Here is a 27,654-nt window from a genome sequence, read left to right on the forward strand (position 1 = left end):
ATAAAGGAGAACAGGATTTATAATGAGGTGCCTGAGAGGGAAACACTGGGATTGAACAGGAGACTGTTAAAATTATACAGTATTATTATGAGGCATTTAGGGGAAAGGCCAAAAACAAGGAAGGGAGGAACAAAGGCAGATCAGGGAAGAGCAAAAAAGATTGAAGTGGATTGGAGAAGGGGAATAAAAAGGACCGTTTGCATGTAAGCAGGCTGCTGGTCAGTATGTTTGTGTGGCTGAGCCCTGTGACTGATTGCCACTGTCTATCCTATGTTCTTTTTAAATTCTGGTTTTAACTATTTTACATGTGATTGTGCTCTCTGTTCTGTGTCCGTGCATGTGATCTGCCCATGAACTCCAAGCCAGACTAGTTGGTGAGCTGAATGAGCAGTCTGGGAGACAGGTATTGGGAGACCCTTGAAGGGGGTTTTCCCTGAGCACGCATCCTTAGAATCAGGATCGGGCTATGCATGCTGCCTGCGTGTGTGGTGTGGGTCTCTGTAAAGACCCAGACTGAGAATGGGCAGAAGCAGGACCAAAGCACCTAACACTTCCCATTTGTAGGATAAAGGACGTGATGCCAAAAAAGCATCTTTTTTGCACATTTGTTCTGTGACTAATCCATCAGCATATTTACTCATTAGAGCATGCTAGACTACCCAGAGTCACAGGGTTAAGCCTCGATATTTTGTCATATTAAAAATCTGACTTCAAAAGGTTAGAAGCAGCCTTTGAAGAAACCAATGATCATTGAAATCAGCAGAGAGATTCATGCAGACTTCAGGAAGCTCTGAATTGGGCCCATGCACATCATGGCAAGGTTACTTATAATTTGTACGCAACCCCCCAGCATTATTATGAGAATTACTGCTATCCTGCGTGTCGTTTCATGATCTGAGGAAGTTACTGACAACAGAGGCGGTTGTTATGGGGACAGCAGTCTGTCAAAAAAAGAGGGTACATGACAAAGAGAACATCTGATTATGAAAAATTTGTTCTCATACCAACAAGCACTTCAGGCACCAGACAGAAGAGGAGGTGCTTTCACATGCAGCCCTGCAAACACACAGGTATATTTGGGCTTTTAAAGTTATTGTCCCAGAACCAGAAGCTCAGGGAGAAGAAACTGGATCTGGGGGCACACCAAGGCTACAGCAGGTATAGCATACAATTTTTTGGATTCAATACAAACAGGTCAGCAAAAGCGTATTATTTTAGACTTAATTATGATCAATGGGCCACTGTTAGTTTCAGGCTTTTTAAAACAAAGGGTCCTTCTTTCCTCCCTGCAGGACTCCAAAAAGGAAAAAATCTAAGCTAAGCAAAGCAAAACAAAATGGAGACATAAGAACAGAAAGGGAACAGACCAGTATTGTACTTCATTTGTTCTCACTGATCCAAAACATGAATGTTTCAGTTCACTGTAGAATCTCCCTGTGCAATCCTGTTCTGCTCTTGAATTCATGTTCTGCTGCTTCCTTGGGTTTGTTTTCTTTTTTTGTAAATTCTTCAGAGCAGTACAGGGATAAGAGAACAATCAGTGATTTCTCCAAGCACACACTGTAGCACGGTTATTGTGAAATACAGCTCTTCTGTAGTTCGGTACTGTAACTACCCACACCCTCTCCTCCTCTTTCCAAGTGCTGTGTTTTCTTCTACTCTTTCATTTAAAGCATTGTCAAAAACCTGAAGAAATTCTGTAAAATGACTATCAATTGCTGCTAACAGTGGTTAGCAACCAGGTATTAGCAATTGTGGAGGCCTAACGCTAACAAATCCTCTGTATTTCATTGCAGTGGAGTTGATCTAAATCTCATCAACAATAAGGGGGGGGGGGGGTGGTGCCTTTTGGCCTTTGATGAAAGCTTTCTGTCTCTTAACTCTGTTTAGAGCAGGTGTGATTGACATAATGTTTAAATCTACAGGAGCACACCTCTCCAACAGCGCCTCTCTCCAGTGCCGTTAAAACAGCATTCACAGCAGTGGAATATATATAATTTTTTAAATTTTTAACATACATCCCCACTGACACTTGACATTTTCAGGAGGTGGCTTTCTTTGCATTTTAGGACAATGGGTAGTGGAGCAGGGACATGAAAATTGCATTGATTCTTTCTAGAATATGAAATCTAATTCCCTTTGTTTCTTCTTAGATATTAACATAGAAGCAGATCCTTCCATCTGAGCCTCACAGAAGAACCATGGTAACCATCCAGAGCCACACTGATTTCATTGGGCTCTTATGTTTGTCATCACAGCATAAATCAGAGCCATAATATGGTATTTCCAAAGCTGAAATATTATGGCCTCTGTATGTATATATTGTACAACACAAGCATAAAAAATGCCCTAAAATTCAGCAGGAGGGAGTGGAAACATCCCCATACAGAAACATACTAATCATGTTATCCTTTCCTACAGGGAAAAAAACCCACTTGGAATATAGATTAAAAGTCAACCAAAGTTAACAAACTTCTTCATATAGCCGCTTTACAGGAAAGACTGGAAGCTTTCAAATGTGCCATAGCACAGACCTGCTGGAGCTCGCATGCTCCCACGGCCCCACTGGAGCCCCATCAGCATCCCACAAGCAGCAGTGGGCACTCGCTGGCGAGAGTAATTGCTATAACTTTTGGATCACAGTGGAACACAGAACTGAGGGTAGCAAAACCCATTTCAGGTTTTGGTTTTGTTTTTGGCATGATTTCCAACTGCTGGTTGGTTGGGAATAGAGAGAGGCTATCAGCTTCATTATCACACAGCCCTAGAGGAAAAAGGATCTTTGCAGAGCAACTTATTAGTAAGTGGCAAATTATCAGTGAAGTGCCTTACTTTTCTTGCATGCAAATACTTATGAGCAATTATGCTTATTGCTTTTTAGATTTGCAACTTACTTTTACTTTACACTCCTTGGAGGCCAGCTCTATTTATTACCTAATCTTGCAGGAAAGTGCCGCTGGAGGTGTGTAGGGCTCTGGCTGGGCTGTTTGCCCTATAGCCTCCACACTGGGCAAGTCAAACCTGCATAGGTGCCCTAAACAAAGACAGAACTGGACTTGTCATTGCTCATTGCCCTTCCACTGTCAGTCAGCCCACTGATGTCCTGGAGCACTTCTTTCAGTTGCCTATTACGTGCCCATTTGCTCCCATGTTAGAGATGTCTGTGCCATACCCCCTGCCTAACCTTCCCTGTCCTTAAAAAAAAAAAAAAAAAGCCAAACAAGACATATAACTAACATAAACACACACATTCATTGCCAATATTTTTCAACCCTTCTGTATAGGTACTTATGTATCAGAAAGGGCACAAATGCAGTTCCCTCACAAGAAACTTTGCATTTAAGTAGATCTTACGCATATGCCCTCTCTCTCACACACAGCGTAGCTGAAATAGTGAATGTGCCATTCACAGCAAGGGTTTATTCACACTGTTTTCCTAGAAAGTTTGGCCAGTGCATATACATTTGAAACACTTTTTAGATAGAAGCAGCATGTATGAGAAACTGTGAGGTGCCAAGATAAGAAACGTGAAGATAAATAACACTTGCAGCACACAGCAGCAGTCAGACAACTTATCTCAGAGTATAAAGGCATGTTTATATGCATGCCCCTTTAAAATAAAAGTCACCATTAACTAGGATGCTGTTACTGTGACTGAAGACAAGAATGCCAAACGAGAGATGTGAAAAAGCATGTCATCTCCTAGGGAAAAAATAAATGAGTGATTTTTTTCATACAGCTCAAGTAGCAGGGGACTTCTAAGGCCAAAGATCTTGGTCTCTAGTCCTCCTTGTGACTCTGGTTTGTATAGAAAAATCCATGGGCTTGCGACAAAAAGAAAAAGAGAAGCCTGAAGAGGAGATCCCCAGGTGGGAAGGGACCTACTCCAGGCAATCCCCCATGAAGGGGGCTCTTCAGAAACAGAAAACTCACCCTTGCCACAGGAGCAGAAGAGAACACACAGCTGGCTGCCGTGTCCACTCTGACATCTGGCCTTCTCTCTCTGTACAGTTAGTGGGACATGGTAGCATATATGTTACTGCTTTTGTAGGGAAACAGGTAGAAGAGGGCATCTCTCCTTTTCTTCCATACTGCAGTAAGCTTAGAAGAGTTTAGGATGTGGGCTTCCTGCAGGAACTGTTCACAGAGCTAGGAGGCTGCCTGTGCTCCTGTGCAAAACTCCCCAAAACGGCTGTGAATTCACACAGAGTTTAAAAGTAAGTAAAAAAAGGGGGGGGGGGGAAGGTTGAGGGTATATTTATTTGCACTTGCAGGCCACTTTCTAAGCCTTTGCTCTTGGGCTTTATTCTTGAACTTTGCAGTGTGACTCCGAGCAACATTTTTTCTCATTTTTAATTTATTGTTTTTATTGTTATTTAAAGCTCAGGTTTCCATGCTCTCTTGAGTCAGACTGCAGAGGTGTACAGCAAACACTAACTGTTACAAGATTTGTGACAGAATCACCAGAATGTTAACATACGGTTTGACATAACATTTCAGATATTTTTTCCTGTGTTTCCGAAGTAGTTCATTCCAGGAACAATTTCCACGTGGCCCAATAACATCCTGCCATGACAGTGCTCAGCATTTTTTTCCTTAAAGTGTGTTACGTTGGTGAGTATTACCGAAGGAGCTGGTCTGCAGAAGGTATTTTCCCATAGTGCAGGAAGGGAAAATTGCCATCTGCTTTTGCTGGATTTATGATATAGTCTGTACACTGTGGCAAACAGTCAAACTTTCACGTAACAGTTTATTTCCAGGTTACTGACATTTTATAGGGGAATCGCTGCATAGTTTTGTGAAAACAAGGAACATATGCAGAATCCTTTAAAATGTATAAGAGAAGAAAATAGTTACAGCCTCTTTCTCACACTGTGCGCATGCTACTTCCCATGCACTTCAAGGATGACAGAAATTTCAGCAAACACTTTACCATTCAAGCCTCATAAAACCTGCATATGCTGCACATGTTTCTGGATCAGGTTTGTGCATGTACTGTGCGTTTAGTACCATCTGAAATTTAATGCTGAAAATAATGCTTCTCTGTGCTTTCCGTTTGTTGTGTTTTGAATTAATCTGCACTGAGGAGCCTCACATCCAAACATTCTGGTTTCTGTGAAACATCTGATGATTACACACTCTGTTAGCTCAATAATTGTACTGTTAAACCCACTTCGGAGCCTTGGTCTGGAGACAGGGGGTAAGTTTATTCACTGCAAAAGGTGGGTGCTGTGCTACCCCCCACCACCCTCCCACATGAGTCAGCAGCCAGGGCAGCAGCTCCCAGGGTGTCAGGGAGACGAGCAGCTTGGCACTGACGGAGGTCTCGCATCCCCCCAGCTCGGCCCTGGGAAGCTTCACTTCAAGGTCTGAAAAATGACTTCTGCCCTGGTAACTCTGCCTGCTCCGCTCTGTAGCACGGCTCTGCCTCGCCAGGAGACAGCTGCTTCTGCTGAGCCCAGAGCAGCTCGTCCAGAAAATGATAGAAAGCATCTGCTCAGTATCAGCTTTTGCTTCCTCCTCCTCCTCCTTCTCTTCCATTGCACTTGTTACTCTGGGTCTCAAGTCCTGGCATGAATGTAGAGATGCTCTCTGCAGCCTGAGCACATTCATCAGTGTGAGGATCGCAGTGTCCGTCAATATTTCCTGCACGATACTTGAGAGCACTTTGAAACCAGTGCTGGCTGCCTCTCAAAAATCCCAGTGAAAAGTGGATTTCACTCAGCTCCGTGCTCCAGTGTCATATACCTCCTGGGCACGCAGTTCCAGCCAACTCATTGTCTGTGGTCCCAATCCAGGAGCACTTTAAGTGCAGATAACCTCATCTGCCCACAATTATAGATCTCAATACAGATTCACAACACGGGTTTTCTGCGCAGGTGCGCAACCCCCGCTTTTTGAGGGCTTTTTAAAATCTCATCCTTTCATCCAGTTTATGTGCAGCCACACAAATAGCTGACTCAGCTCTCCTGAAAGGACCTTCTGAGGAGGGCAGAAGTGAGCATTGGGGGGTGACAGGGGCTTCAAAGGCAGTTTTTCTCACCTATTTTTTCTACCAAGGGACACATAATCTCAAATCCCACCAGGTTAATGGATTCACCCCCTTCACCACTGACACTCCCTGCTCAAAGCCCAGAAGTACCTTAGGTAGCTATGGGAGTGAGCCGTGAAGATTTGTATTTTTCCCTTCTAAGTGGTGTATGTTAAGTATTCTGGGACAGAAGGGTCAAATCAGGATTCAAACAAAAAAGAAATGCATATATTCCCCCTTCCTGTTGACATTTACCACCCAGCCCAGTCACCTCCAGCCACGGGCACTGGTGAACTGGCTTTGTTATGGGCTCTGACCCAGATCTTCCCTGTGGCTGAGATACGTCTCTCTTCCTTTTTCTCTCTCCTTTCCCAGTTACGGCTCCAGCCACTACAGGCAAGCCAGCAGAGAGCCACTCAGAGTGTGAGGGATATGTGCTTATGTATTTTTACATGAGAGGCTAAAATCATATGCAAACTTACACGTCTAGCATAACGCTACGCCCAGATACCCAGGGCCAGCTTCAGAGTGCCAGGATTAGCACCGCACGAAGCAATCGGGTCTGCCTTGCCTCCTGCCGCATTCCTGCATGCAAAATAATGGGGCTTGGAAATGGATACACCGTGGGTAAAGCCTGAAACTGGCCCCAGCACTCTGGTTGCCCAGCTCACACCCACATACAAAGGCCAGCTCCAGCTCTGGCTAGACCGGCTCTAGCTTTCTCCTCGTATTATGTATAAGGAATTTTTCCTGCACTGTGCTTGTTTAGTGGAATTTGGATGCGGAGCCAAAGATTGCTCCACAACTGCCTCAGAAAAGCGTGATTCATCAGATGGCATTTGCAAGGGGCCATCCCGGTGCCTGTCCCCTGGAAAACCCCCGGCTACGCCAGCGAAACTCTCTGGTAGCAGTGCTTGTACAGGTGGGGCTCCCACTCGGGTGGGCGTTCCGAGCAGACACTCATACACTTACATTGTCTTTTCAGTGTATGACTGCAAACAATTTTAATTTACTCATCTAGAACAGGCTTTCAGTACTATAGAAAAAAAAAAATGGTTTCCATGTTATTTCTGGAAGCTTGTATCATTTTTTTCCACTTTCTCCTTTCCTCTGGGCAACGCCTCCCCCTTGCATAATTTCATTAAGATGTATAAACTCTCCAAGATATATACCAGGGGAAGGAGAGCGAAAGCAGCAATCACAGAACAAAATACCAATTTCCATCCAAGTTACACAAAAAAAAAGCAAAATTCCTTGGCACCAGAAGCATGGGGAATCAGAGCCACCTACTAGCAAGTGAAGGTGGGGTTCCTGTGTCTGCAGTCAGGGCTGTGCCAGCAACATTAGGAAAGGTATTTTTACAGACACTTGAAGTAGAGAGTCTCAACACCTCTTGCTGACATCCGTGCCACTGCTAGTCAGACCAGCCACGTTAAAGGCAGCACTGGAACATCACCCCACGCTGTGATCATACCCTCCCTTGGCATACACGTTTACCTCAAGTGAAAAGGTCAGAGATCCCCAGGTATTTATTTAAAACACAGAAACCAGACTGCTGTTAAATGTGGGACAGGGTCGTGTAGGAAGTCAGTTGTAGGACGTGGGGTTTTGAATCAGAGCTTCACGTCTTCTCACATTATGTTCACCTGAGGATCTGAGTAAGGATAGGGAAAAAGAAAATTAAAGTTGTTTATGAAGTCCTATAGCCCTGTCAGGCCTGATTCCTTCAGCAAATTAAAGAAATTTGTAAACCGACCACAACAACCGAGGTAGCGTCCCAGCTGCCCAGGATCCATCCAGCCTGGCGAGGGCTGTGCCAGAGCAACTGTCTCTCCACGGACCTTCGCCATTTCCCTCCTCAAAGACAACACACAAACTGTCCATTTAAAGCCACTTCTCAGATGCTCTAAGTCACAAGAAAAGCAAAGCTATATATCAGCAACCATGGATATGGCTTTGTCAATTCTAGCTCTCAGATTAAATCGATACTCTCACCATCTAAATGATGCATAGGAAATGAAAATGAATTGATGGTCTTGGATCTTTTCCCAGCAGGCTAGTGTCCGCTTCCCAATGCCACCAGAACGAGTATCACCAGCTGGCTCTCCTCTTGAGGCTTCAGCAAAACACGCAGAGCAGATACAAGGAGCGACCTGCCTTCCCAGCCTTACGCCTGCTCCCTGCCGAGTTCTGCATCCGGGCACTGGGGCAGGGCTGACTGGCCAGGCGCTCGCTGCTATTTCCCGGGCTGAACCAGATTGGCAAAGACAGGGACAACATAAAGCTTGGAAATTTTTCAGCCACGAGCACGTTTCTTTGCCTGTTACTCGTGTCCTTGTAAACATTTATCCCCAAATGGCATCGGAAGACCCACCTTCTATACTGTATTTATATTTGCTCTTGGCATGCCTCGGACAGCGAAAATCAATAAAGGCAGTTTCACTTGCAGGAGTTTGGAGCCATGGTGTTTGCCCAGTAAACATCCCATACACACAGTCCTTCATTGCTAAAGAGAACTGCACCAAAGTAAACATATCGCAGGTACTTCTCCTGATCTTAGAGCTTGTAAAAGGATATTCTTACGGAAGCTGAAGGGCTGGGTTGTGCAACCCTTACAGCACTGAACACCTACCTGCACAGCCAGCCCATTGAGAAGGTCTGGCACAGAAATGTTCCCCACAAGTCTGTGGTTTCAGTAAACCAGCAAATTAGTCAATGAAAGACGGCAGCATCTCCAAAATGGCTGAGGTCTCAGCCCTGAATTTTAGAGGGTGCCTTTTTCTGATAAAGTTAGCATAAATGTACAGTAAAATCCTTTCAGGAAGAAAATGGTCCCCACATACTGATAGGGTGCTGCGGTAGTCCTCCAAACGAGTGGAAGTTTTGCACCAGATTTTATTAGGAAGGAAGGATTTAGCAAGACTTTTTACTGTTTTAAATTGGCAGCAAAAAAGAAGAAAAAGCGTTCAACCGAGTGATTCATTTCAGCAGCTCCAGGACAGCCTGTAGTTTCTTACAGGGAAATAATTGGGATTCAGAAACATATAAAAGACCACTCCAAATGCCATATGTCTTTTAATCCAACAATGATGTTGTATGCCACTGTCAGCCTGACTGTGACAAAGAAATTTCTGCCAGAAAAAAAACCCAAACAAACTCAAGCCACAGGGAAGAGAAAATAAAGACTGAGAGATTGTTGTCAAACTTTTAGCAGGTTGAAATTGGAGCTGCTGTGCACAATGGCTCCAGTGTGCAGTTTTCAAAAGAGGCATCTGGAAAAAACAAGCTTCAAATCGTTTTGGATGTGAAGCCAAAGGAATTGAGAAGAAACATTTCAGGAACAGAAAAAAGTCCATTAAGAGGGGTCAGGGCAGAAACAGTTCACCTCTACCCCAGGTAGTGATCAAGCTCCGAGAAGCATCCCAGGTTTTTTGGAGGATGGTTTCACTGGAGCTTATTTAACCCTACCCTTTATATGACAGAGCTTCGGACGCTGAGCAGTGGAGAGGCAGAACAGCCCTGTGAACAGTCAGCGTGTTGAACTGCAGGATTTCTTTGCTTTTTGTGATGTGTTAGGACCAGTTCCAAACTCCTCGTAATCGTCGCATTAATCTCACGAGCTGTGCCTGACTTCAGCTCTGCAACATTAGAAACAGATTTCCACCAGCCCGGCCTTTGACAGCCATTTAGCCGCTGCCTTTGTGTGAGAACTCATAGAAGGAAACAAGGGCTGCGCCTCCAAACGTGGCGACTGCTGCGGGAGAGAGCGAGAGCCACCCCGCTCTGCTCAGGCTGGAAACACCTTTGCATTTAAAAGTCAGCTCCAAAGAGCTCCAAAATGCTCGGCTTGCTCTGCCCCAGAGTGCAGCACACCCCCCAGCAACCCCCAGCCTGCAGGCGAGGTGGAGGAGCCCCATCTGGGTCCTTTTGTGCAGAGAGCTCTGGAGAGACACAAAATCAGCAAAAGTCCCTTTCTTTCCTCCGGGTGTCAGACCAGAGGCACACGCCTGTCTTTGGCACAAATGAGGCAGGTCGGGGGGTATCTGGCAGTCCTTCATCCCCCTGGGCGAGCACGTGTGGGACTCCAGTATCCTCTGCCAGCAGCGCCTGAAGCTCCTTCCCTGTCTCCTGTACAGGAGCCCACGCTGTGGCCAGGCTCTGAAGGCTGTACAAGCTCAGACCGCTCAGGAACTAGCAAACGACAGAGCATCTTGCATGGGGCAGGAAGCAGAGGGGCTGCTGCCAGCGAGGAGCCCCCCAAACAGGGCAGCGGCGAGCAGCTGGGGCACGTACCGCGGCCTGGGCCTGTTTGCGTGACACAACCAAAGAAGTTATCTATCAAAGGCTGTAGCTTACACCAAGGGGTAACGCCTCTTCCCTTCAAGCAGATGGTGCCTCTGTGCCCAGACAACACCACGGGCTGGTATGGAAAAAGCAAAAGGGGCATGTGCTGTGGAGGATGGACAAAAGCGAGGCAGAGAAGGACAGAGAAATTAGTTTTTCTATCACAGAAAGCTATGCCAAGCAGCCTGTAATACAGCTGTCACGATGGGGGAATCGAAGCCATGCCTGTGGCTAGCAGCCACGCTGCCGCGGTCTGGGGTGCGAGCAGATGCCGTAGTTGCGGTGCATCCTGAGGGGAGGAAGGAGGCTTGCACAGCACACAGCGGCCGTTTACTCTCCACCAGGGCGTTTTATCAGAGAGCCTCCCGTTCTGACAGCAGCCAAGGAGGTGCTGCAGATAATACGAAAATCAGGGCAAAAACCAGGGTCATGCCACGACAGAGGTGGTTTCCATGCGTTCACTAATACTCCCTAGAGTTCTCTCCCATGAACTTCCTTTGCGTCCTCTTGAGACTACAAAAACTCATAGCATCCCCAATATCCTGTAGCGAGGCGTTTCACAGCTGCAAACCTCCAAAGCAGCACCACACCAAAATACTTTCGTACTAAACCAAGTGTTAAGGGTTGCTTTTCTTTCCCAAGATGTGTAATTCACAGCTACTGACAGGAACAGAGCCAGCCCTGCAGGCAGTGGGGCTGCCGAGGGCCAATGGCCTTGGGGCTCAGGGCATTTTTACCCCAAGTCCTGGTAAACCTGCCCAGTCCCGCCGCACATCCCAGCCCAGGGAATCCCTCCTGGCCACCCCAGCCCGCTCCACTCGCATACACCAAGGAGCAGTAGCTCACACGGAGGCCCGTTAGCTGCTAAGCACTGGAAGTGCTGTGGCCAGCAGGATAACAAGTGGAGAACCAGCCTCTACACACCTTTTTCCACATCATATCAGGCTGCCATAGTTTTATAATATGCAGTGCCTAAGTCCAGTCTGCGTCTGTCTGTTCATCCTTTAAGCTTCTTTGAACTTAAGTCTTGCACAGAGCTAATCACACTGCCAACATTTTGCTAATAATAGCTAGCAGCAGCCCTTCAGGCTGTCAGGAGCACTGGTCGCAGCCTAACGAAACTGCAGCAGTGCTGGATCTCTGAGGTCTCCTCCAAGCCGGCCCTTTCTCACTCTGGTGAGGAGAGAGCAGCAGATTGTAAAGCTAAAACGCTCATTTTGGGACCCTCTGAGTCCCACCCAGGCTGTTCATCGGTGTTTCACACCCCACGCCGTCTGCTGCCGAGCTCCTCTGGGGGAGTCAGCAATTAGCAGCCCCGTAATGAACGTTAAAAGCATTTAATTAAACGAATATATTCAGAGTTAAACATGCTGCTAAGGCTGATGAATGCAAGCATAAAGATAAACAAAGCTCCACAGGCACAAGGACCTTGTCTACCTGGGACGGTAACCTGGAATGCCTTCCTCTGAAGATGCACTTACTTTTCACTGTGGGTGTAATTCTTCTGTGGGGCAACTCCTGCAGAGACACCCCGGCTGGGAGCGTACCTGCTCTGCCGGGGAAGAGGTGGCTGAGCTTAGCTTGACTGCCTGCTGCGGAGGAGAAAGGCAGGTTTCAAACCGTGGTGCAGCACTGCTGCCTATATGATCATTTTACAGTCTTTTAATTACTTCAGAAAAATGATTTAATTAAGGCCTCTTCTGTACAGTTCTAGTTCAAAACTGCAGCCTGTCAGCTTTACTAATCCTAAACTGAAAGAAGAACGGTCCCTCAGAGAGGACACGCTAAGGCTCTTCCGCGATACCTGCGTGGACTCCTGGAGCTGACCTCTGTCTAGCAGAGACGGCACTCGATCACTGTGGTTTCAGACCACCAGTACCTGGGGAAAATGCCCATGCTCTGTGTGGAGGCTGAAATTTGTGGTGAGAGGGACACGCACTCAGCCATAAATAGCTTTGAAGGTTTGAGGAACTTTCCCAAGTACTAAGCGTGTGAATTATTCATCCACACTAGTGCTGGCTCGCAGGGACAGTGCTGCCTCACACCCGTTTAACACACTCTATTTTAAAGCCATTTTATTTAACTAGATTTTAGTACAAAGACAGCTAGAAACATATCTCATTCTCCCGGGTCAGATCGTGCTGGTATTTTCTTAGGTCTCAAATACACATAAACATCGATACTAACAGTGATCAATTTACAACCAGCTGGCCTTTGCCTTTCGTTAAGCACATTTCCCGAATTTTAACAGGTTAAAACTTGAGGGCCTGAGAGGCATCTGGTTTGCAGCTCCGTTGTGCATTACAGCCCTACAGACCTGGATATATACCTGGAGTCTCCACTTACCCAGCATTTTACATCCATAGGACATCCTTGCAGCTACACTGCAGCGACAGTGTGGGAAGAAATCCACAATAAAACTCTTACGATAGGTAAGAGCCCTGAGGGCTTGTAGACCAACCACCACCTTCAGATATATCCCCTGGACCTCGGAGAAGCCAAAGAGCAAATGAGAGCAGCAGAGTCACCTGCCCCTGAGCAGAGGCACTCTGAGGCTGTGCAACACCCTGCCACTCTCCCCTGCTCAGCCATCAGACCAAAGTCACCTTGCAAAACTGCCTCCAAATTCCCTTTCTCTGGACGACGCCGGGAAGTCGGTGTGGCCAGGCTTTCTGCAGGGCCGACAGCTCAGGAGGGATAAGCAGGAGGGTTGGGCAGCCCAGACGCACAGCGTGACACTGGTGCTCCTGGGCAGTCTCGTTGTCGCTGCGTGTCCCCAGGGTCAGCGGCTCTACACTGGGAGGCCTCAGCCCAGGTCCCACATCCCATTACAGACACCCCAAATTTTACCAAACTCTATAAACTGAGAGGATTGAGGAGAGAGCAACAGGAATTACAAAACGAACGCACCCAAACAACACACGAAGAAAGGCTGAAGGAAGGGGTTTAACCTAGTGCAGAGAAAAAAATCACAGGGGTGATGAAGCAGCACTCCCTGCAGCGGGGGCTGTGACAGTCACCAGGTGCTCTCTGCATCCTTCATGAACAGGATAAGAAACACGCAACCCCATTTCCAACGAAGACAGGGGAGGCTGTTAGCACACACAACAGCAGGAGCCACGGGGATGCCTATGGAAATCGCAAGTTCAGGATGTTATGGAAGCCCTTTGCTCGGAGGGCTACAGGAAGAGCGCGGTTCCCCCGGGCTGTGCGAGCTGGAGGTGGAGGGGACCCCGCCAGCCCCAGCACCACCCGCCCTGCAGCACTCCGTGAAGCAGCCCTGCAGCGGGAGGCTGGGAGCTGGGAGGGAGTTTCAGCCTCCTTGTGCTGGCAGGGCTCTGCCCCACTCGGGTATTGCCTGCCAGCCGGAGGAGGGAGAATCTCTTCATGAGGGGAAGCCACAGCTCCAAGATTGGACTCTGGCCCTTGACAGCACCCAGGGCTTCCCTGCAGGGCACTGCCGAGCACGCAGGCTGGGCAGGGGCAGCCCCGGCTATGACCGCGCTGGGATAAGCGGTAGCAGTCTGCAGGGACGAGCTTATCCCAGATACTTGCACGGGAGCAGGAGCGGAAGGAGCGCACAAGCAGCAGCCGCACAGGCACCCTAAAGCCCTGTCTGAGAGACTGGGGGGACAGAAAGAAAGGAAAAAAAAAAAAAAAAGGCAGAGTCATAGGGTGCCCTGAGGGTTTGAGCCTGGCTCTAGGCAAGAACAGCTGTAACTTGCACTCCAGATTTTACACTGTCTTTCTAAAACTTCGGAAACTTCAACCTGGGGGTGGGGGCTCTACCTCCTCTCAGGACTATTTATTTCCTTCTTTTTTTTTCCTTATTCTGCATTTCCTCCTATTATCATGATACCCAGCTTTCAGACACGTCACTTGGCAATAAGTCACATTCAACACCCTTCCCTTTATTTTGTAGCTAAGGACACAATCTCGTGTGGCATCTCCCATAGATGACGCCTCAGGAGGAACGAGATAAATCCGGCCGCCCCAGCAGAGGGGAGCCTCCACGGGGTGCTGGCAGCAGCCACGGCACCCAGATCTTCTCCCACCCCAGCTCTGCCAGGGCAGCTCCAGCAACACCCTCTGGGGCAAGCCAGACTGCCCTAGGCCAGCAACATTGGCTCCAGAGATGCTGCAGGATGGTATTAGGGAAAAGGTCTTAAAATCCACTTTTATGAACCACCTGAAGCATCAAAACTACCCAGAACTGGTTAGCAGAACAGCAACATGTTCATGCATTTATTCCTAACGGTATAGGCAACCCAGTCCCAACTCAAGATTTTGTTGTTTATGGGCACAACATGTTCATTTTATGGGAACAGACCTGCTCTGTGCTGGAAGACTTCCTGCAAGCAACTGTGGTGTTAATTTAGAAGATGGCATTCTTCCCAAACCATCATTATTAAACCAATAACCCTATGTTACCTCCAGCATCAAGGGGCAACGTGCTGTTGGAGGCAAGACAGAACAAAGGTCCTGGCAGCAGTAATTGCAAAAAGGCTTAGGGGCTGTTCTCTTCAGGGAAGGGAGAGAGATGCAGCCTGGCCAAACTCCAGTGCGTGTGGTTTTAAAGATCCTCACTTGAGTTGTATTGTGTTGATGTGCAGCGTTAAAGAGCTGCCACTTCTGCACCCATGCCTGGCTGAGTTACAGGAACTATTTTCAGCATCTCTCTGCCAGAAATGACATCTCTCATGACTTTTACCATGGAATGGGTGCGTGTTTGTAATCAGCTTGGAAAATCTGCTTCTGAGCTTAATTCTAAAGCCTCATCTTTGCTACAGAAACAACTGTACTCAGTAACACAGCTCTCCCTCCCTTTAGCAGCATGGGGAATGATTTGCTGTCCTGGGAAACTGGTCACAGCATAAGCCTGCAGGGTTTTGCAACATCAATGTTTGATGCCTTCGGTTTAAGTGCTGAACACACTGTGCAAGCACAAGTTGACAGCCTGAACTGGGAACTCTTCTGTAGTGCTAAAATTGCCAATCATTTGGGGAACCCTGTAAGCGAATCAGTAGTTCATGCAGCAATTTTATCAATTCACAGTGGGAGGCAAGGGGTTAATGCCAAGGTTAAACACACTACAGAATTTGTCTCAATTCTTTCAATTCTGGTAATCTTAAGGATCACCTTGCATGTTCCTACAGCAAACTTGCTTGAGAAACATTTTATTTAAATGCCTTCACAAAATGTCTTTCTGAACAAACAGACCACCCAGGCTTTGCAAGAACAAGGACATCAACCACCAGCCTAAGATGCAGCAGACCAGCCATAAATGCATTGCACCGCGGTTGCGGACGGCCTTGCCGTCATTGGAGAATGCAACTTTTTGCACTGTATCTGTAACCAAACTGATGCTAGCTGTCCCCGAGAGCTCTTTTCAAAGGAATCCCAAACTTCAGTCCTCCCAAGCTGCTTGGGACTTAACACATCCAAGCAGAAGTCTGTCTCAATCTGTACTTCTGCAAGCAAATAGATTAATACATTTCTAATAATTCGGTTTGGCCTAAACGGAGCATCAGCAGTTGCTGTCTGGTTAAGGTTCTAGCTGTGTTTCTTCAACGGGGAAGGTGATTAAGGAAACAGCTTGCCTAGAGAGGCTGGAATCTCCATCACTGTCTAACCCATTCCTACTTCTTGCCAAACATCTGGCAGGAATGAGTTGGGGAACCTTATTTCTGCATGAGGCAGGGTGGCAGGCTTAAAGACATGTTGAGATATCTTCTAGTCCTGCCTATGATAGTTTGCTGTCTACATCAAATTGTTCTGGGATCACACATTAGAAACGCATTGATAGGGCTCTGCCATGCAGCTAATGATGAGACTGCCTGTGCCTCTTGAATCTTTCTACATGACCTCATTTCTACAGGATTTGTGTTTCTTACAATCATTCATGCATTTTACCTCCATTAAAGAATCTCTAGCTTATAGACAGGAAATTTAAATCTTTTTAATGTCCTTCTCCCCAGGTGAGGAGAAGGTTGTGCCGAAACCAAGTCACAGGTTTAGCCTCCCTCCTTGCTGTGGACTGAAGAGCAGTGCCGTGCTCCATGTTATCTTCAAGGCCAGTTGTTGCACAGGCAATAATCTGATCACACTGGGTGACAGCAGTGCAGATAAGCTACCCTCAGCCCACTGCCGCTGTGCCCTATGGCTCTGCCATCAACACTGCGATGCCTCAGCAAATTCGAGGCTTTTGTTCTCGTCTTTAGCACCCTCACAGGTTCACATCCCACAGACGCAACAGAAGCCTCATTTTTCATGTTCACAATGAGCTGCAGAAGAGTTACACTCAGGACTGTCAGGCTCCTGCACAGCTTCCTGTCTTGGGAACTGAGAAGTGTGAAAGCCAAAATCTGCTCCTGCAAGAAACCAGAATGACGGTCAACACCACAGCTGCAGGAGCACCTCATTTGTTTAACCTAACTTTAAGTAAAGGAATTGCAGTCTACCCCATTGCCTTCACATAACCGTACACCACTAACTTCTGTGCGCATCCATGGAAACACAATATACAGAACAGCTATTTCTGTTAGAGTTTTATCAAAAATACAGTCCACAAAGCGGATCACCCATAACCAGACATGACTTACAGTGTCTGGGCTTCTCCCTTTGCTACCAGAGAGGGCAGTTCAGGACTGCAAAGCCATTTATTTAGCAGCAGAGAGCCTTTCAGGAGTGTCAGCATCCTCCTCTACACCAAGAGGCCCGATGCCTGCTCAGGACAGCCATACCTCTCTTTGCATCACAGGAAGCATCTTGCAAAAGGACAATCGATTGGAAAACTACAGGATCTTCACAGAAATGCATTACAGTGGCAGGAGCAAACAGAATGGGCAATTTCCTACTTCCTCTCATTTGAATGAACACAGTAATTTTTCTTCCGGGGCCATACATATATTCTGCAAAGCTCCATTAGCCAATAAAAACAGTGGTAGGTTATTGAGATTATGTATGTGAAATAAAAGAAAAAACCTATCCTGAAGTACTGCATTCCAGTTAGAAACCATACCTACAGGATTTACTAGGAGCAGCAACTCATACCTCTTCCTTCTTAGATTATACGCACCACAGAACAAGTTCAGCATAAGATACCTGAAATCGGAGATTTTGCTACACAAACACACTTTTCCCCCATTAAAAAAATAGATTAGAGGAAGATATAAACATCTTATTTATTAAATCAAATAGAAATGCAAAATATATTTCACATGCCTTACATGGAAAAGAGATGAACTTCCAAGACGTTAAAGCAAGACTGTGTCAGTTGACACGCAGGAAATAGGAACATTATAAACAGTCACAAAGAGGAGGAAGGACTGGGGGGAGGCAACATGGGGATAATGAGCAGTTTCTCCCCATTCTGAGAAAGCTCTCCTAAAAACAAGAACCGAGTTTATGCTGAGCAAGCATCACAAGCCTGAAATTAAGTTTAACATATACTTATTTTGGAGGAAGTTGTCTAAAGAAGTACAATTGGCTAATAACTAGTCAAAACAGTGGTCTAAATTATGCATACCATACTCATATGAAGTGGACATGGGTTTATTTTTTGAATATCGGTAGGGACAGTAGGAGAAGCGGAAACACCAAAAAAAGCTTTTAAAAGCTGGATCAATCCACGGCCGCATTCTGTGCGACTCCGCTATGAAAACAAGAAAAAAGATGAAAAATAGAACTATTTTTCTAAATATTTTAATTCCTTTGTCATCCTCCAACTCTTCCTCCCTCCTACACACAATTTCTTGGAAGCTGAAATGACACTCAACAGCAAATACAAAGCATACACCAATAGTATATTCCACAGTTTTTCTGAAGAGTCAATAGTCCAGCAATTTTAAAGTGATCTATGTGCAAAAAATAAACACATGAAAGAGTTTCTTAAAAAAAAAAAAAAATCCACTGCAGCCTTAACTTCTACTTAAAAAAAATTCTGAGGATTAGCACTAAATTTCCCAGTGGAGGAGAGATCAGTAACTGCAAGTATTCTGCCAAACCTGTGACTCGGTGTTGCAGAACTGTCAACATCCCAAGTTTACTGCCTGCTGGCAAGTGGTGAACAGACTGTATCCCCAAAAGAAGTGGGAAAACCACTATTCATAAACTGGTCTTCTGATATACATAAACATATGGTGCAGGTATGTATTCAGAGACTGCTACCTACAGCTGAGAACAGTCGACCTAGCATGACTAACAGTAAATGATTAACAATAAAATGTGCAAGATTCGTATGAGCAGTATTTGAAATGTTCCTGACTGCTCAATGCCCCTAGACCTAAACTATCCCCTTGTTAATACTGGTGTAAATCAGGGCAGCTCTGGTGAAGTGACAGTAGAAATCACTGTGCATGAGGATTTCTGTGAGAGAACAGTCCCTCGAACTACAGACTAGTTCAGTCCTGACCGCACTACAATAGGGAATTGTGTTTAAGCCATGAGTAATCATGTAATCATCTCCCAGCATAGTACTTCTTTTCTGCACACATGGAATGTAAATGGCCAAGATTTACAACTGATGATTTTGCAGATTTAATGGATTATATGTCTTTAATGGTTCTGGCAATACAAACTCAGTTAAAAAAACACCACCAAAAAACCAACCAACCAAAAAAAAAATCCCACGCTCACTGCTGTCTGCTTTTTTCTTTATTTGATGACTTACCTGGCACACAGTTAGGGTTTTCTAACAGTGCATAAGTGTTCGGAAACATTAAATTACTTGGGCTGGCGTGGGGGAGAAGGGTGGTCCTATGGTTAAAGTCCAGGTGTGGAAGACACACCACAATAGGCGATAAAGCTAAACCATGTTTGGGTAAATCATAACTCTTATGTCTCTGTCATTAGTCTAGTAAATGGAGCAGACACCCCAGTTCCTAAGCAAGGGCTGTGAAACAAAACTATCACCAACTCATAAAATGCCTTGAGTTTCCCAGATGAAAACTCAGAAGAGGAGCAAAACATGAGCAGTAAAGTCACTTGGTGTTTAATGGCTTTCGAAGTCACCTTGCAAAAGAGTTCAAATATCAAAACTATCCCCAACTTGAAAGCCAAGTGGCAGTATTCTCCCTTTTACCACCCACTGCTGCGTGGGACAGAGGAGCATTATGGAAGCTGAGGGGGAGACCAGCTGCGGGAATGTGACCAGTCTTTGCTGGTGTGAAGGAATAGCACACTGGACCACAGAAGAAATCTCACCCAACAACATGAGGCCTTGAGGATGAAGAATGAAGGCAAATACACTTGGCCTGATGCAAACCACATACCTTAATGCAGGAAAATGGTGGTTCTGGTGCAGTTCAAAGCCAAACTGGTTTCGGTTGCTGAGGATGGCTAAACACTAACAACACACATCAACATGTGTTTCAAGTGCTATTAGAACCATACCGTATACAACATTTATCCTTGTTTTTCCCCCCATAATGCACTAAAGTAAATCCAGACCTTAAGGAATAACTTGCATAGTAAGAAAAGGTCATCAATTTAATCATTTACTTTAAGCAGGCAAGCAAATTTGTAAACATTCAAAAGCGGCAGCATCCAAGTTACAAACAATTTAAGGAAAAAAGAATTGAGATTATTAAGGTTCGTTATCCTCTGAAAAATTTTGGAATATTCTTTTAAAACACTGCAAACATTGAACACTCAGTTACACCTCTTCTAATCCTGCTAGTAGTCCTGCTTTCCAAGGAATTCTGCTTTCTAAAACGCATGGTCTCACAATTGCCATACTTTTTAGCATTTGCCGTTTGGAAGTCAGCTACTGGAGCATTTCACCTCAGCCTAAATCCCGTTAGCAAAGGGAATGCTTGTGTCTTGATTCAACACCTCTTTAACTTCCGAGGGCAAAGCGTCAAAGAGGTGATCTTCCACCACGAGCCCGCTTTTCCTGAGAAGCTGACACTGCCCCAGCGTGGCTGGCAGACGGTCCAAGCAGTTTCCCTTCAGTTCCAGATGAGTCAGCTGTAACAGTTGACTAACTTTATCTGGGATTGAGGTAATACAGTTTTGTCCCAGACTCAAAGTCCTCAATTTAACACATTTAAACAACTGTTTTGGCAAAACGTCGACTTTGTTTCCTGTGATGTGAAAATGCTGCAGATTTTGAAGCAAACCTATTTCCACTGGAATCAATGCAATTGAGTTGTAGCTTACATCTAAACACCTAAGTTTCTGTAAACTAAACACCGCGGCTGGTAAGGATTCGAGTTTGTTATTGGAGAGATAAAGAGACTCCAAATTCTTTATGTGGGTAATGGAGGAAGGAATGTTGACTATTTTATTGTGCCACAGCTTTAAACAAGTCAATCTTTTTAAGTGCTGGAAACTGATGATTTCTTCAATTGTGCGTATGCTATTTGACTTTAAATCGAGTTCTTGCAAGTTAGAGAGGCTGAAGATGGCGTGGGGAATTCTCTCCAGTTCACAGTTCTGCAGTTCCAACTCCGCAACATTAGTCATTTTCTTAAGGCTATTGAGTACCACAAGCTTAGTGCCGTCATTATGAATGACTAGTTTTGTCAGATGTGGTGCCACATCTGTGATATTGGGGGGAATTTTGGTCAAATTGCTCTTCACATGGAGAATTTTAAGGTGTCTCAACTCTCTGAGAGATTCAAGCCCTATCATTTTATTGTTTTCAGAGTTCAAGTTGCCTATCAAGTACAATTCACGGAGGTTTTTGAGCAAATACACCCACGCAGGAATTTCTGCGACATCTGTGAATTTCACATGAAGGCATCTCAAGTGGTCCCGGAGGAAGCTGAAGGCAGTCTGCTCAACCTTTGCAGGGCAGTGGCACAGATGAAGCTCCTGAAGATTTGTCATCTGGGAAATTTTCGCTGGGATTTTCGCTTCAGGAATCAGCTCCAGTTTCAACACATCCAGATCCGTCAGATCAAACACTGCATTGGGGACCCCTGACAGCATGAAGAGATGCAACTCTTGCTTGTCCTGGGCATTGCGGGAAACGTGTTGCCGCAGCTTTTCAAAAGTCCATTCATGGTTTAAACTAATTTCCCGTAGTTTGTTCTCACTTACCTCAGACAAAAAGACACCAAATCGCTTAGAATACAGCTGGTCGTACTGATCTACCATATGCAAGAGAAATGCAAAATCATTTTTGACATCAGGGATATCACTGAAGCTACTCTCTTCTCTGACCTTTTCAAAAGAATATTCTTTTAAAGGTATTCGGAACAGCCAGAAAAGCGTGTAGAGGCAGATAAAACCATAGACACAAATGAGGGAAATATAGCTGATAAGCAGCTTCTTCAACATGTAAGCCATGTTGTGTGTACATTCAAACTGTGTGTAGCCAATCAGGTGTTCCACTTTTGGGTTGCAGATGTGTTCAAAACTAATGGTGTTGACAAAGTTTGCAGTATAGCAGAGAATAAATATGAACTTAACAGTCTTGATGACAGTCTGGCCAACATAGAGCTTGTAAATCAGATCACTGTCTTCCACGTGAGCCCGGAACTTACGGACTTTCTCAAACAGCGCTTTGGCTTGTTCTCCATCTTTCTTATCTAAAATAGTGACGCTGGGAACCTCGATCATTGGCTTGTCAGCTGAAAATTTGAAGCCAGACTTCGTTATCATGGGAGTGCTGGCACTTGGGCTTCCTTCGTCACTGCTAGTGGAAACATACTTGGGCAGGGACTGGGCACCAGTTAACCTCTGTTTGTTCTCCTCAGAGTCCTCACATGCCGTTTCAGACAATGCTTTTGTAGTCCAAGGGGACTCAAAGCACTTCCCTAATATAGACACAAAATGCTCAATTTTTGAGCAAGTCTTGGGATACTTGAACCAAAAATTGCTACTGACTATTAAAATGATAGTATGGATGAGAACAAGATAGGGAAAATACTTTGAATACCAAGGAAGAGCCAAATGATAGCACATCTGGTTAATAAATACGTATTGCTGAAAATCCAAATTTGTTTTACGGCCTGAAGAATCTTTCTGCTCTTTCTTCAGCTCCTGGCCTGTTTCAGTGGGTTGATACTGAGAAGAGGTAGCTCTGCTCAGGGGTACATCAGGTGTTCCAGTAGGGGCACTTCCAAAGGAAACCGTTCTCATTGATGCTTCTTCTCCTTGACTAGTGGTTGTTTCAACAGTGGTAAAGTCAGCCTTCCCTGACGTGCCGGGTTGTGCTTTTGAATTTACAGTAGACTGCAAAACTGGCAAGCAGACCACCTGGTCTTTGGTCAGCTGCATTGTTCCAGCAAAAATGGCAACCATTAACATCACAACAGCTAGATAATCCATGAATACATCCCACCATGGTTTCAAGATACGGTAAGTTGGCTGGATGTCATTGAGCGATGCAACTTCTGCAAGGGTAAACATTCCTACAAGAGAATAAAAACAAAGTCAGTATTGTTGACTGGTGAGCAGGTTATTTTACCATTTAATAACAATCACACCATGACATACACATCCTCCGATGGTTCCAGTTTTCATTATGATTTGTTGCCTGTCACACATTGTCCATCATTCCACTCTACACTGTTTTCTCAAAGGATATGTACTGAGATGATCCGTTACTTTAGCATCAAAACAGAAGCCTCCTCACTTCAGGCCAGATGATATTTACCTATCTTTTCCACTTCACAGTACAAGCACCAAGGCCTGCTCTGTGCAACTGAAATATCTGAAAGGTAAAGTGCTGTAGCTGATATGTATTAATAACATGAATAGCAACAATTGATTACACTGCACAAAATCTGATTCTGTAAAAGTGACTGCTTGAGTCTGAACATGTGAAATCCAGCACTAACATTATGTTGTAGTACCTTGCATTTAAACAAAATAGCATTTGTTAAATGCTTTGCACCTTGCTCATGACTTGCACAGCACATTTTAGGTTTCTTGCTACATTATGAGCAAGGTCTCTCGTTGCTTTTCATCTAACACAATAATAGTCAATGTCTCCCACTCCTTGCTATTGAGCATCCACATTGCTTACCAGACTGATTGGCTCCTTTCCCTTAAGTACCACTGCACAGTGAAAGTCTTGCAGTTACTCCGTGAATATTTGGCACAATTTTTTTAATGTGTTTGGATGTTTTACAGTGAGAAACAGTTATCACCTATTCATTGGACCAAATGATACTGTATGAATTTTTTATCCCCAATTAATGAAGAAATAATCCTTCCTCAGAAAGAGCGAACCCAGATAACCAAGAAACCCCCCCCCACAACTCTTTCTTAACATAATGGGGAAAATACTCTTTTCAGATTATCATCACAGCCTGGTGATTATAGGAAGCTGGTTAGTCCAGGTAGCACAGGAGCAGGCTGCAAGGCTTTCACTTTAAACATACGCACTGTGAGACAAAGTGGCAAACCGATTGTGTGAGAAGCCAAACCTCTTTGCAGCTTTAAATTGCTTGCTTTGCTTTTTGTTTTGACAAAATCTAGAGGACTCAACTTATCAGCTTTTTAAAAAATAAGCTTCCTGTGCAAGCAGGATGTGGTAAAATCATCATTTTAGCTGCTGAACTTGTGACCCAAATTTGCCATTTCTAAAGTCAAATATGCAGCTTGTATGCACACATGGAGTGGGGAAGGAGACAGGATGTACATTATCACAGAGTCTGGCTCCCTTTGGTTGGGAGAACGGCCTAGCAGAGCACAAGGAGATCAAAGCAGGCAGTATAAAGATGCATCAGATTTATTATTTTTAACTTGTAGCATACCAATTTGTACAGACCTGCACCTTACAAACCCTTAAGGGCAGTGTCACATGCAATGGATATAGAACATGATTGTTTTATTATTTCTAGCCTATGTTTCTCTGAAGAAGATAACAGACATTTCTATATGCAGAACTCAAATATCAGCTACTGCCTATATGGTCAAAGGCATGCGTTAGCCCCGCTCCTTCCTCGCACCAGCACAAGCAGCTCCCATGATCTCGGTCTGCAGGAAAGGCCAGCGTTCGCCATTACAGAGCCCGGCACGGAGCTCACGATGAAAGTGTCTCTGCCGCCACAGGAAGGGATCCAGCCCCTGGCCTCCCATGCTCTCATCCCAGGAGCTTTTACCAGTTTTGCATACCTATCCTGGGATTTGGTGAAGGCAGCCAGAGAGGAGAGGGTTTTATCTCACTGCAGCACTCATCTCAGTTGGTGCTCTTGGCACAGTTGCCAAAACATAAAAGTTAAGGCTCAGTTCCTCAGAGAATGGGCAGAAGGAACTTCCAGCTCTTTCTTTATTTTCCAGTGGGCAAATGAATGTCAAATACTCCTCCTTCATCAGCAACACAAGTTGGCGGGGTCTTACAGTTCTCCCAGCTCCACAAAAGCCTCCTCCCTGCAGCGTGGTTCCTGAGCCTTTCCCCACGCACCTCCCCAGGGCTGTAGTTGCTCTAGCAAGTGCTGAAGGACACAGACCGGTAACACACCCCAAAGCTATCAAAGCCTCACAGCGCTTTACTTGAAGTTAGCTACAAACTCCCACTTTCTTTAATGTCTCCCAGTGCTTACCTAGACTGAGTCATAGCATGACTGCTTGCCCTAGAATTGCTACCTTCGACATTTAAAAAACAACCATGTGCAAGAGAATAGCATTAGTCATTTGTACTAATGTGAACAGATAGACATAAAAGGACCCTCCTTACTCTTAAGGCACAACTGCCACCTGCCCAGGACAGGAGAACCACAAAACAGCAGCAGAGGTTTTTGGGTTTTTTTGGTTTTGGTTTTTTTTTCCCTGCCTGGATTTTGTTTTTTTTTTCTCCTTTCTTGGAAGCTGTTTGGAAGGGATGCTCTCGCAGATCTCCAGGCTGTTTTCACTGTGGTCTCACCCACCTTGGCAGCCACAAGAACTTCTCATCCACTAGGTTACTAGTGCAATAGTTCAACAGGAGAGCACAGAGGCAAATGCTTAGCAAGGACAAGTCATGCATGCTTAGAGTGCTATGCAATGTGCCTCTGCACAGAGCGCTATGCAATGTGCAGGGAGGAGGCAGCAAGCAGGATGGGAAGGAGGAATGAGATGACTGCTGTAACAAACATAGGTAGCTGCTACTGCTTGTTCCTCTGGGGCTAGCCTTTCCCTCAACTTTGCACTAGCTAATTACGTGGGAAGTTACTTATTGCAGTTTGGGGCATAACCTGCAGAATTCCTTTCGCAGAATGAAGGTGATTTTTTTGCTTCTGCCATGAGAACACGTGGATAAAGCACTGAAACCCAAGCACTGCAGACGTGGCTGCTCTAAGCAACTGAAATAATGGAAAAGAAAGAGAGCACAAAGTGGTTCCAGCTAGAGAGTTAGAAAAAACAGTAAAAGAAGCTCAAGCTAAAAAACACCTCTGCCAGACCTCTGTCTTGCACACTCACAAAATGATTTCCAAGAAGGTCAGGAGACACAACAGAGCCTGTGTAATCCTCTCTGTGAGGCTGTAGGCAGCGTGGTGTAACAGGAGCTTTACACCGAGAAGTACCACATTCAATGCTCTGAACATGTCTTTTCTTTCAAGTTACGGATACTCACAGAAGAGCTGCTGTTTTGTCAGAGATTAGCAGTTATAAAACACAAAAAAGCCCTCTGTGGCATTACTGTCTAACACTGTCTCATAGAAGAGAGGCAGACCTTCTTCCAGCTAGCAAAAATCAATTCCAGGAGCTGAAAACAGGTTTCTGTCCTCACATGTCTAAAATATTTAAATGCTACAAGTCTTAAAAACAAAAATGAAAAACTATAAACCTACACACAGTATAAGACACATTCTGACTGACAGGCTGCAAACAAATTTCATATTTTCTCTCTTAAATCCATCATTACATGTATTGGTGTTTGATTTTATTAAACTAATAACCATAGAAGTTAACTTTTATTTTATTTTTGCTGATGCTTAGAAATCAAACTATTAAGATGTACTCAGAACAACAGGTCTCTACCGTATTGTAATGTTTTTGGGTTTTCTTTATTCCACGGTTAAATTTAAACTATTTAAAGCTTTTAAAACCTGCTTTTAAAGCCTACTGTCCAGAATATTCCTTGGGAGTTAGACAGTATTTTCATTGCTAATTTTCACCTCCTTTTAAGGGTGCCGGATTAGGGTTGGGGTTTCATGATAAACTGCAGTGATGACACGGTAGTAAGGAAAAGGAAAAAGAAAAAAAGGAAAAAAAAAAAAGAAAGAAAGAAAAAAAAAAAAGATGTAAATGCCAGTTTGTGTCTGGCAGGCAGAGCCTGCAACTCCTTGCCATAGGTGGTCTCCCCTCAAGACCAGTGCGTACTCTATTCACAACCCCGATACAAAAAAAGTCTGTAAGCAGGTAGCTCAAACTGAAGAACAAAGTACTATGCAGCTAAAAAGCCAAAATGTCTGATTTCTCATAGTGAAAACATGCATTTCTTTCAGCCCTTTCAAGGGCTCGCAAGGCACCAAATGGACCTTGAGGGTCAGCAGAACATGGGGTTTTGACACAGCGAGATCTAGACCCAAACTAGAAAACCGTGGTTCTTAAGAGAAATAATTTTTAATTCCCGATATAGAATTTCAGGACACAGTCTCCTTTTTAAAACGGCATATTTCAGTTTAGTTTTAATAAGCGCAGATTTTAATTCAAGCCTATGGCAGTATGATCTTTAGGGCTGTACAGCTACAAAAATAAGGAAGACCTTTAATTTTAGCAAATAATCCTTTTTCCTCCCAAACCCTTTGTCTCCCAGTTCTGTAACTTGGATGATGCTCTAGGATAACAATAACCTCCCAGCTCCATCCATTACCTCCAGCTATCTACTGGGTGCATTCTTGCTCCTGGGGAAAAAAAAAAAAAAATTTCTTTAACCTAAACAAATGCAACTGTTCTAAGCACAACTGTTTCTTGCTACCTTCTAAGATTTTAGGCGGAAAAACTTAAATTTCTGAAAGCAGCATAGTACTACCTCCCTTTTCATTGCTAATGCGATATGGAGCTCTAGAACTAAAACCGCTTTGTTTATTTTGCAGTTATATAAGTTACAGTGAAAACAGAATATAAAAATTGACAATGACAATACACTTGTTCTAAGTTACAGGCCCACGTTAAATCAGCAAGGGTAACAACTAATTTCATAAATCATACTTCTTACCCAATTATAATCCTTTCATTAGTCTTAAAGAAAAACTATTATAGAAAGAGCTCAGAATGCGATTAACCTGGTGAATTTTTCTGACATATTTCAGACTGTAAATGCTGAAATACAAAGTGGACACACCGGGGTTATTTCCTAAGAAACTGTTCTAGCTTAAATACAGAAGTTAGAGGAAAAG

General features: G+C 44.7%; 1 protein-coding gene across 4 annotated transcripts in view; it reads right to left on the reverse strand.

The window, feature by feature from the left end:
• Window positions 1-19,859: 19,859 nt before the first annotated feature.
• The window catches only part of LRRC8D (leucine rich repeat containing 8 VRAC subunit D), a 52,395-nt gene continuing 44,600 nt past the window's right edge, over window positions 19,860-27,654 (reverse strand). For all 4 annotated transcript variants that reach the window (XM_075508433.1, XM_075508430.1, XM_075508432.1 and 1 more), the window contains one exon: window positions 19,860-22,737. In XM_075508433.1, coding sequence (XP_075364548.1) covers window positions 20,165-22,735 — 2,571 coding nt within the window. In that variant the 5' untranslated portion in view covers window positions 22,736-22,737 and the 3' untranslated portion in view covers window positions 19,860-20,164. The remainder of the gene's footprint in view (window positions 22,738-27,654) is intronic.

This window comes from Mycteria americana, chromosome 7, assembly GCF_035582795.1.
Source record: "Mycteria americana isolate JAX WOST 10 ecotype Jacksonville Zoo and Gardens chromosome 7, USCA_MyAme_1.0, whole genome shotgun sequence".
Classification (NCBI taxonomy): Eukaryota; Metazoa; Chordata; class Aves; order Ciconiiformes; family Ciconiidae; genus Mycteria; species Mycteria americana.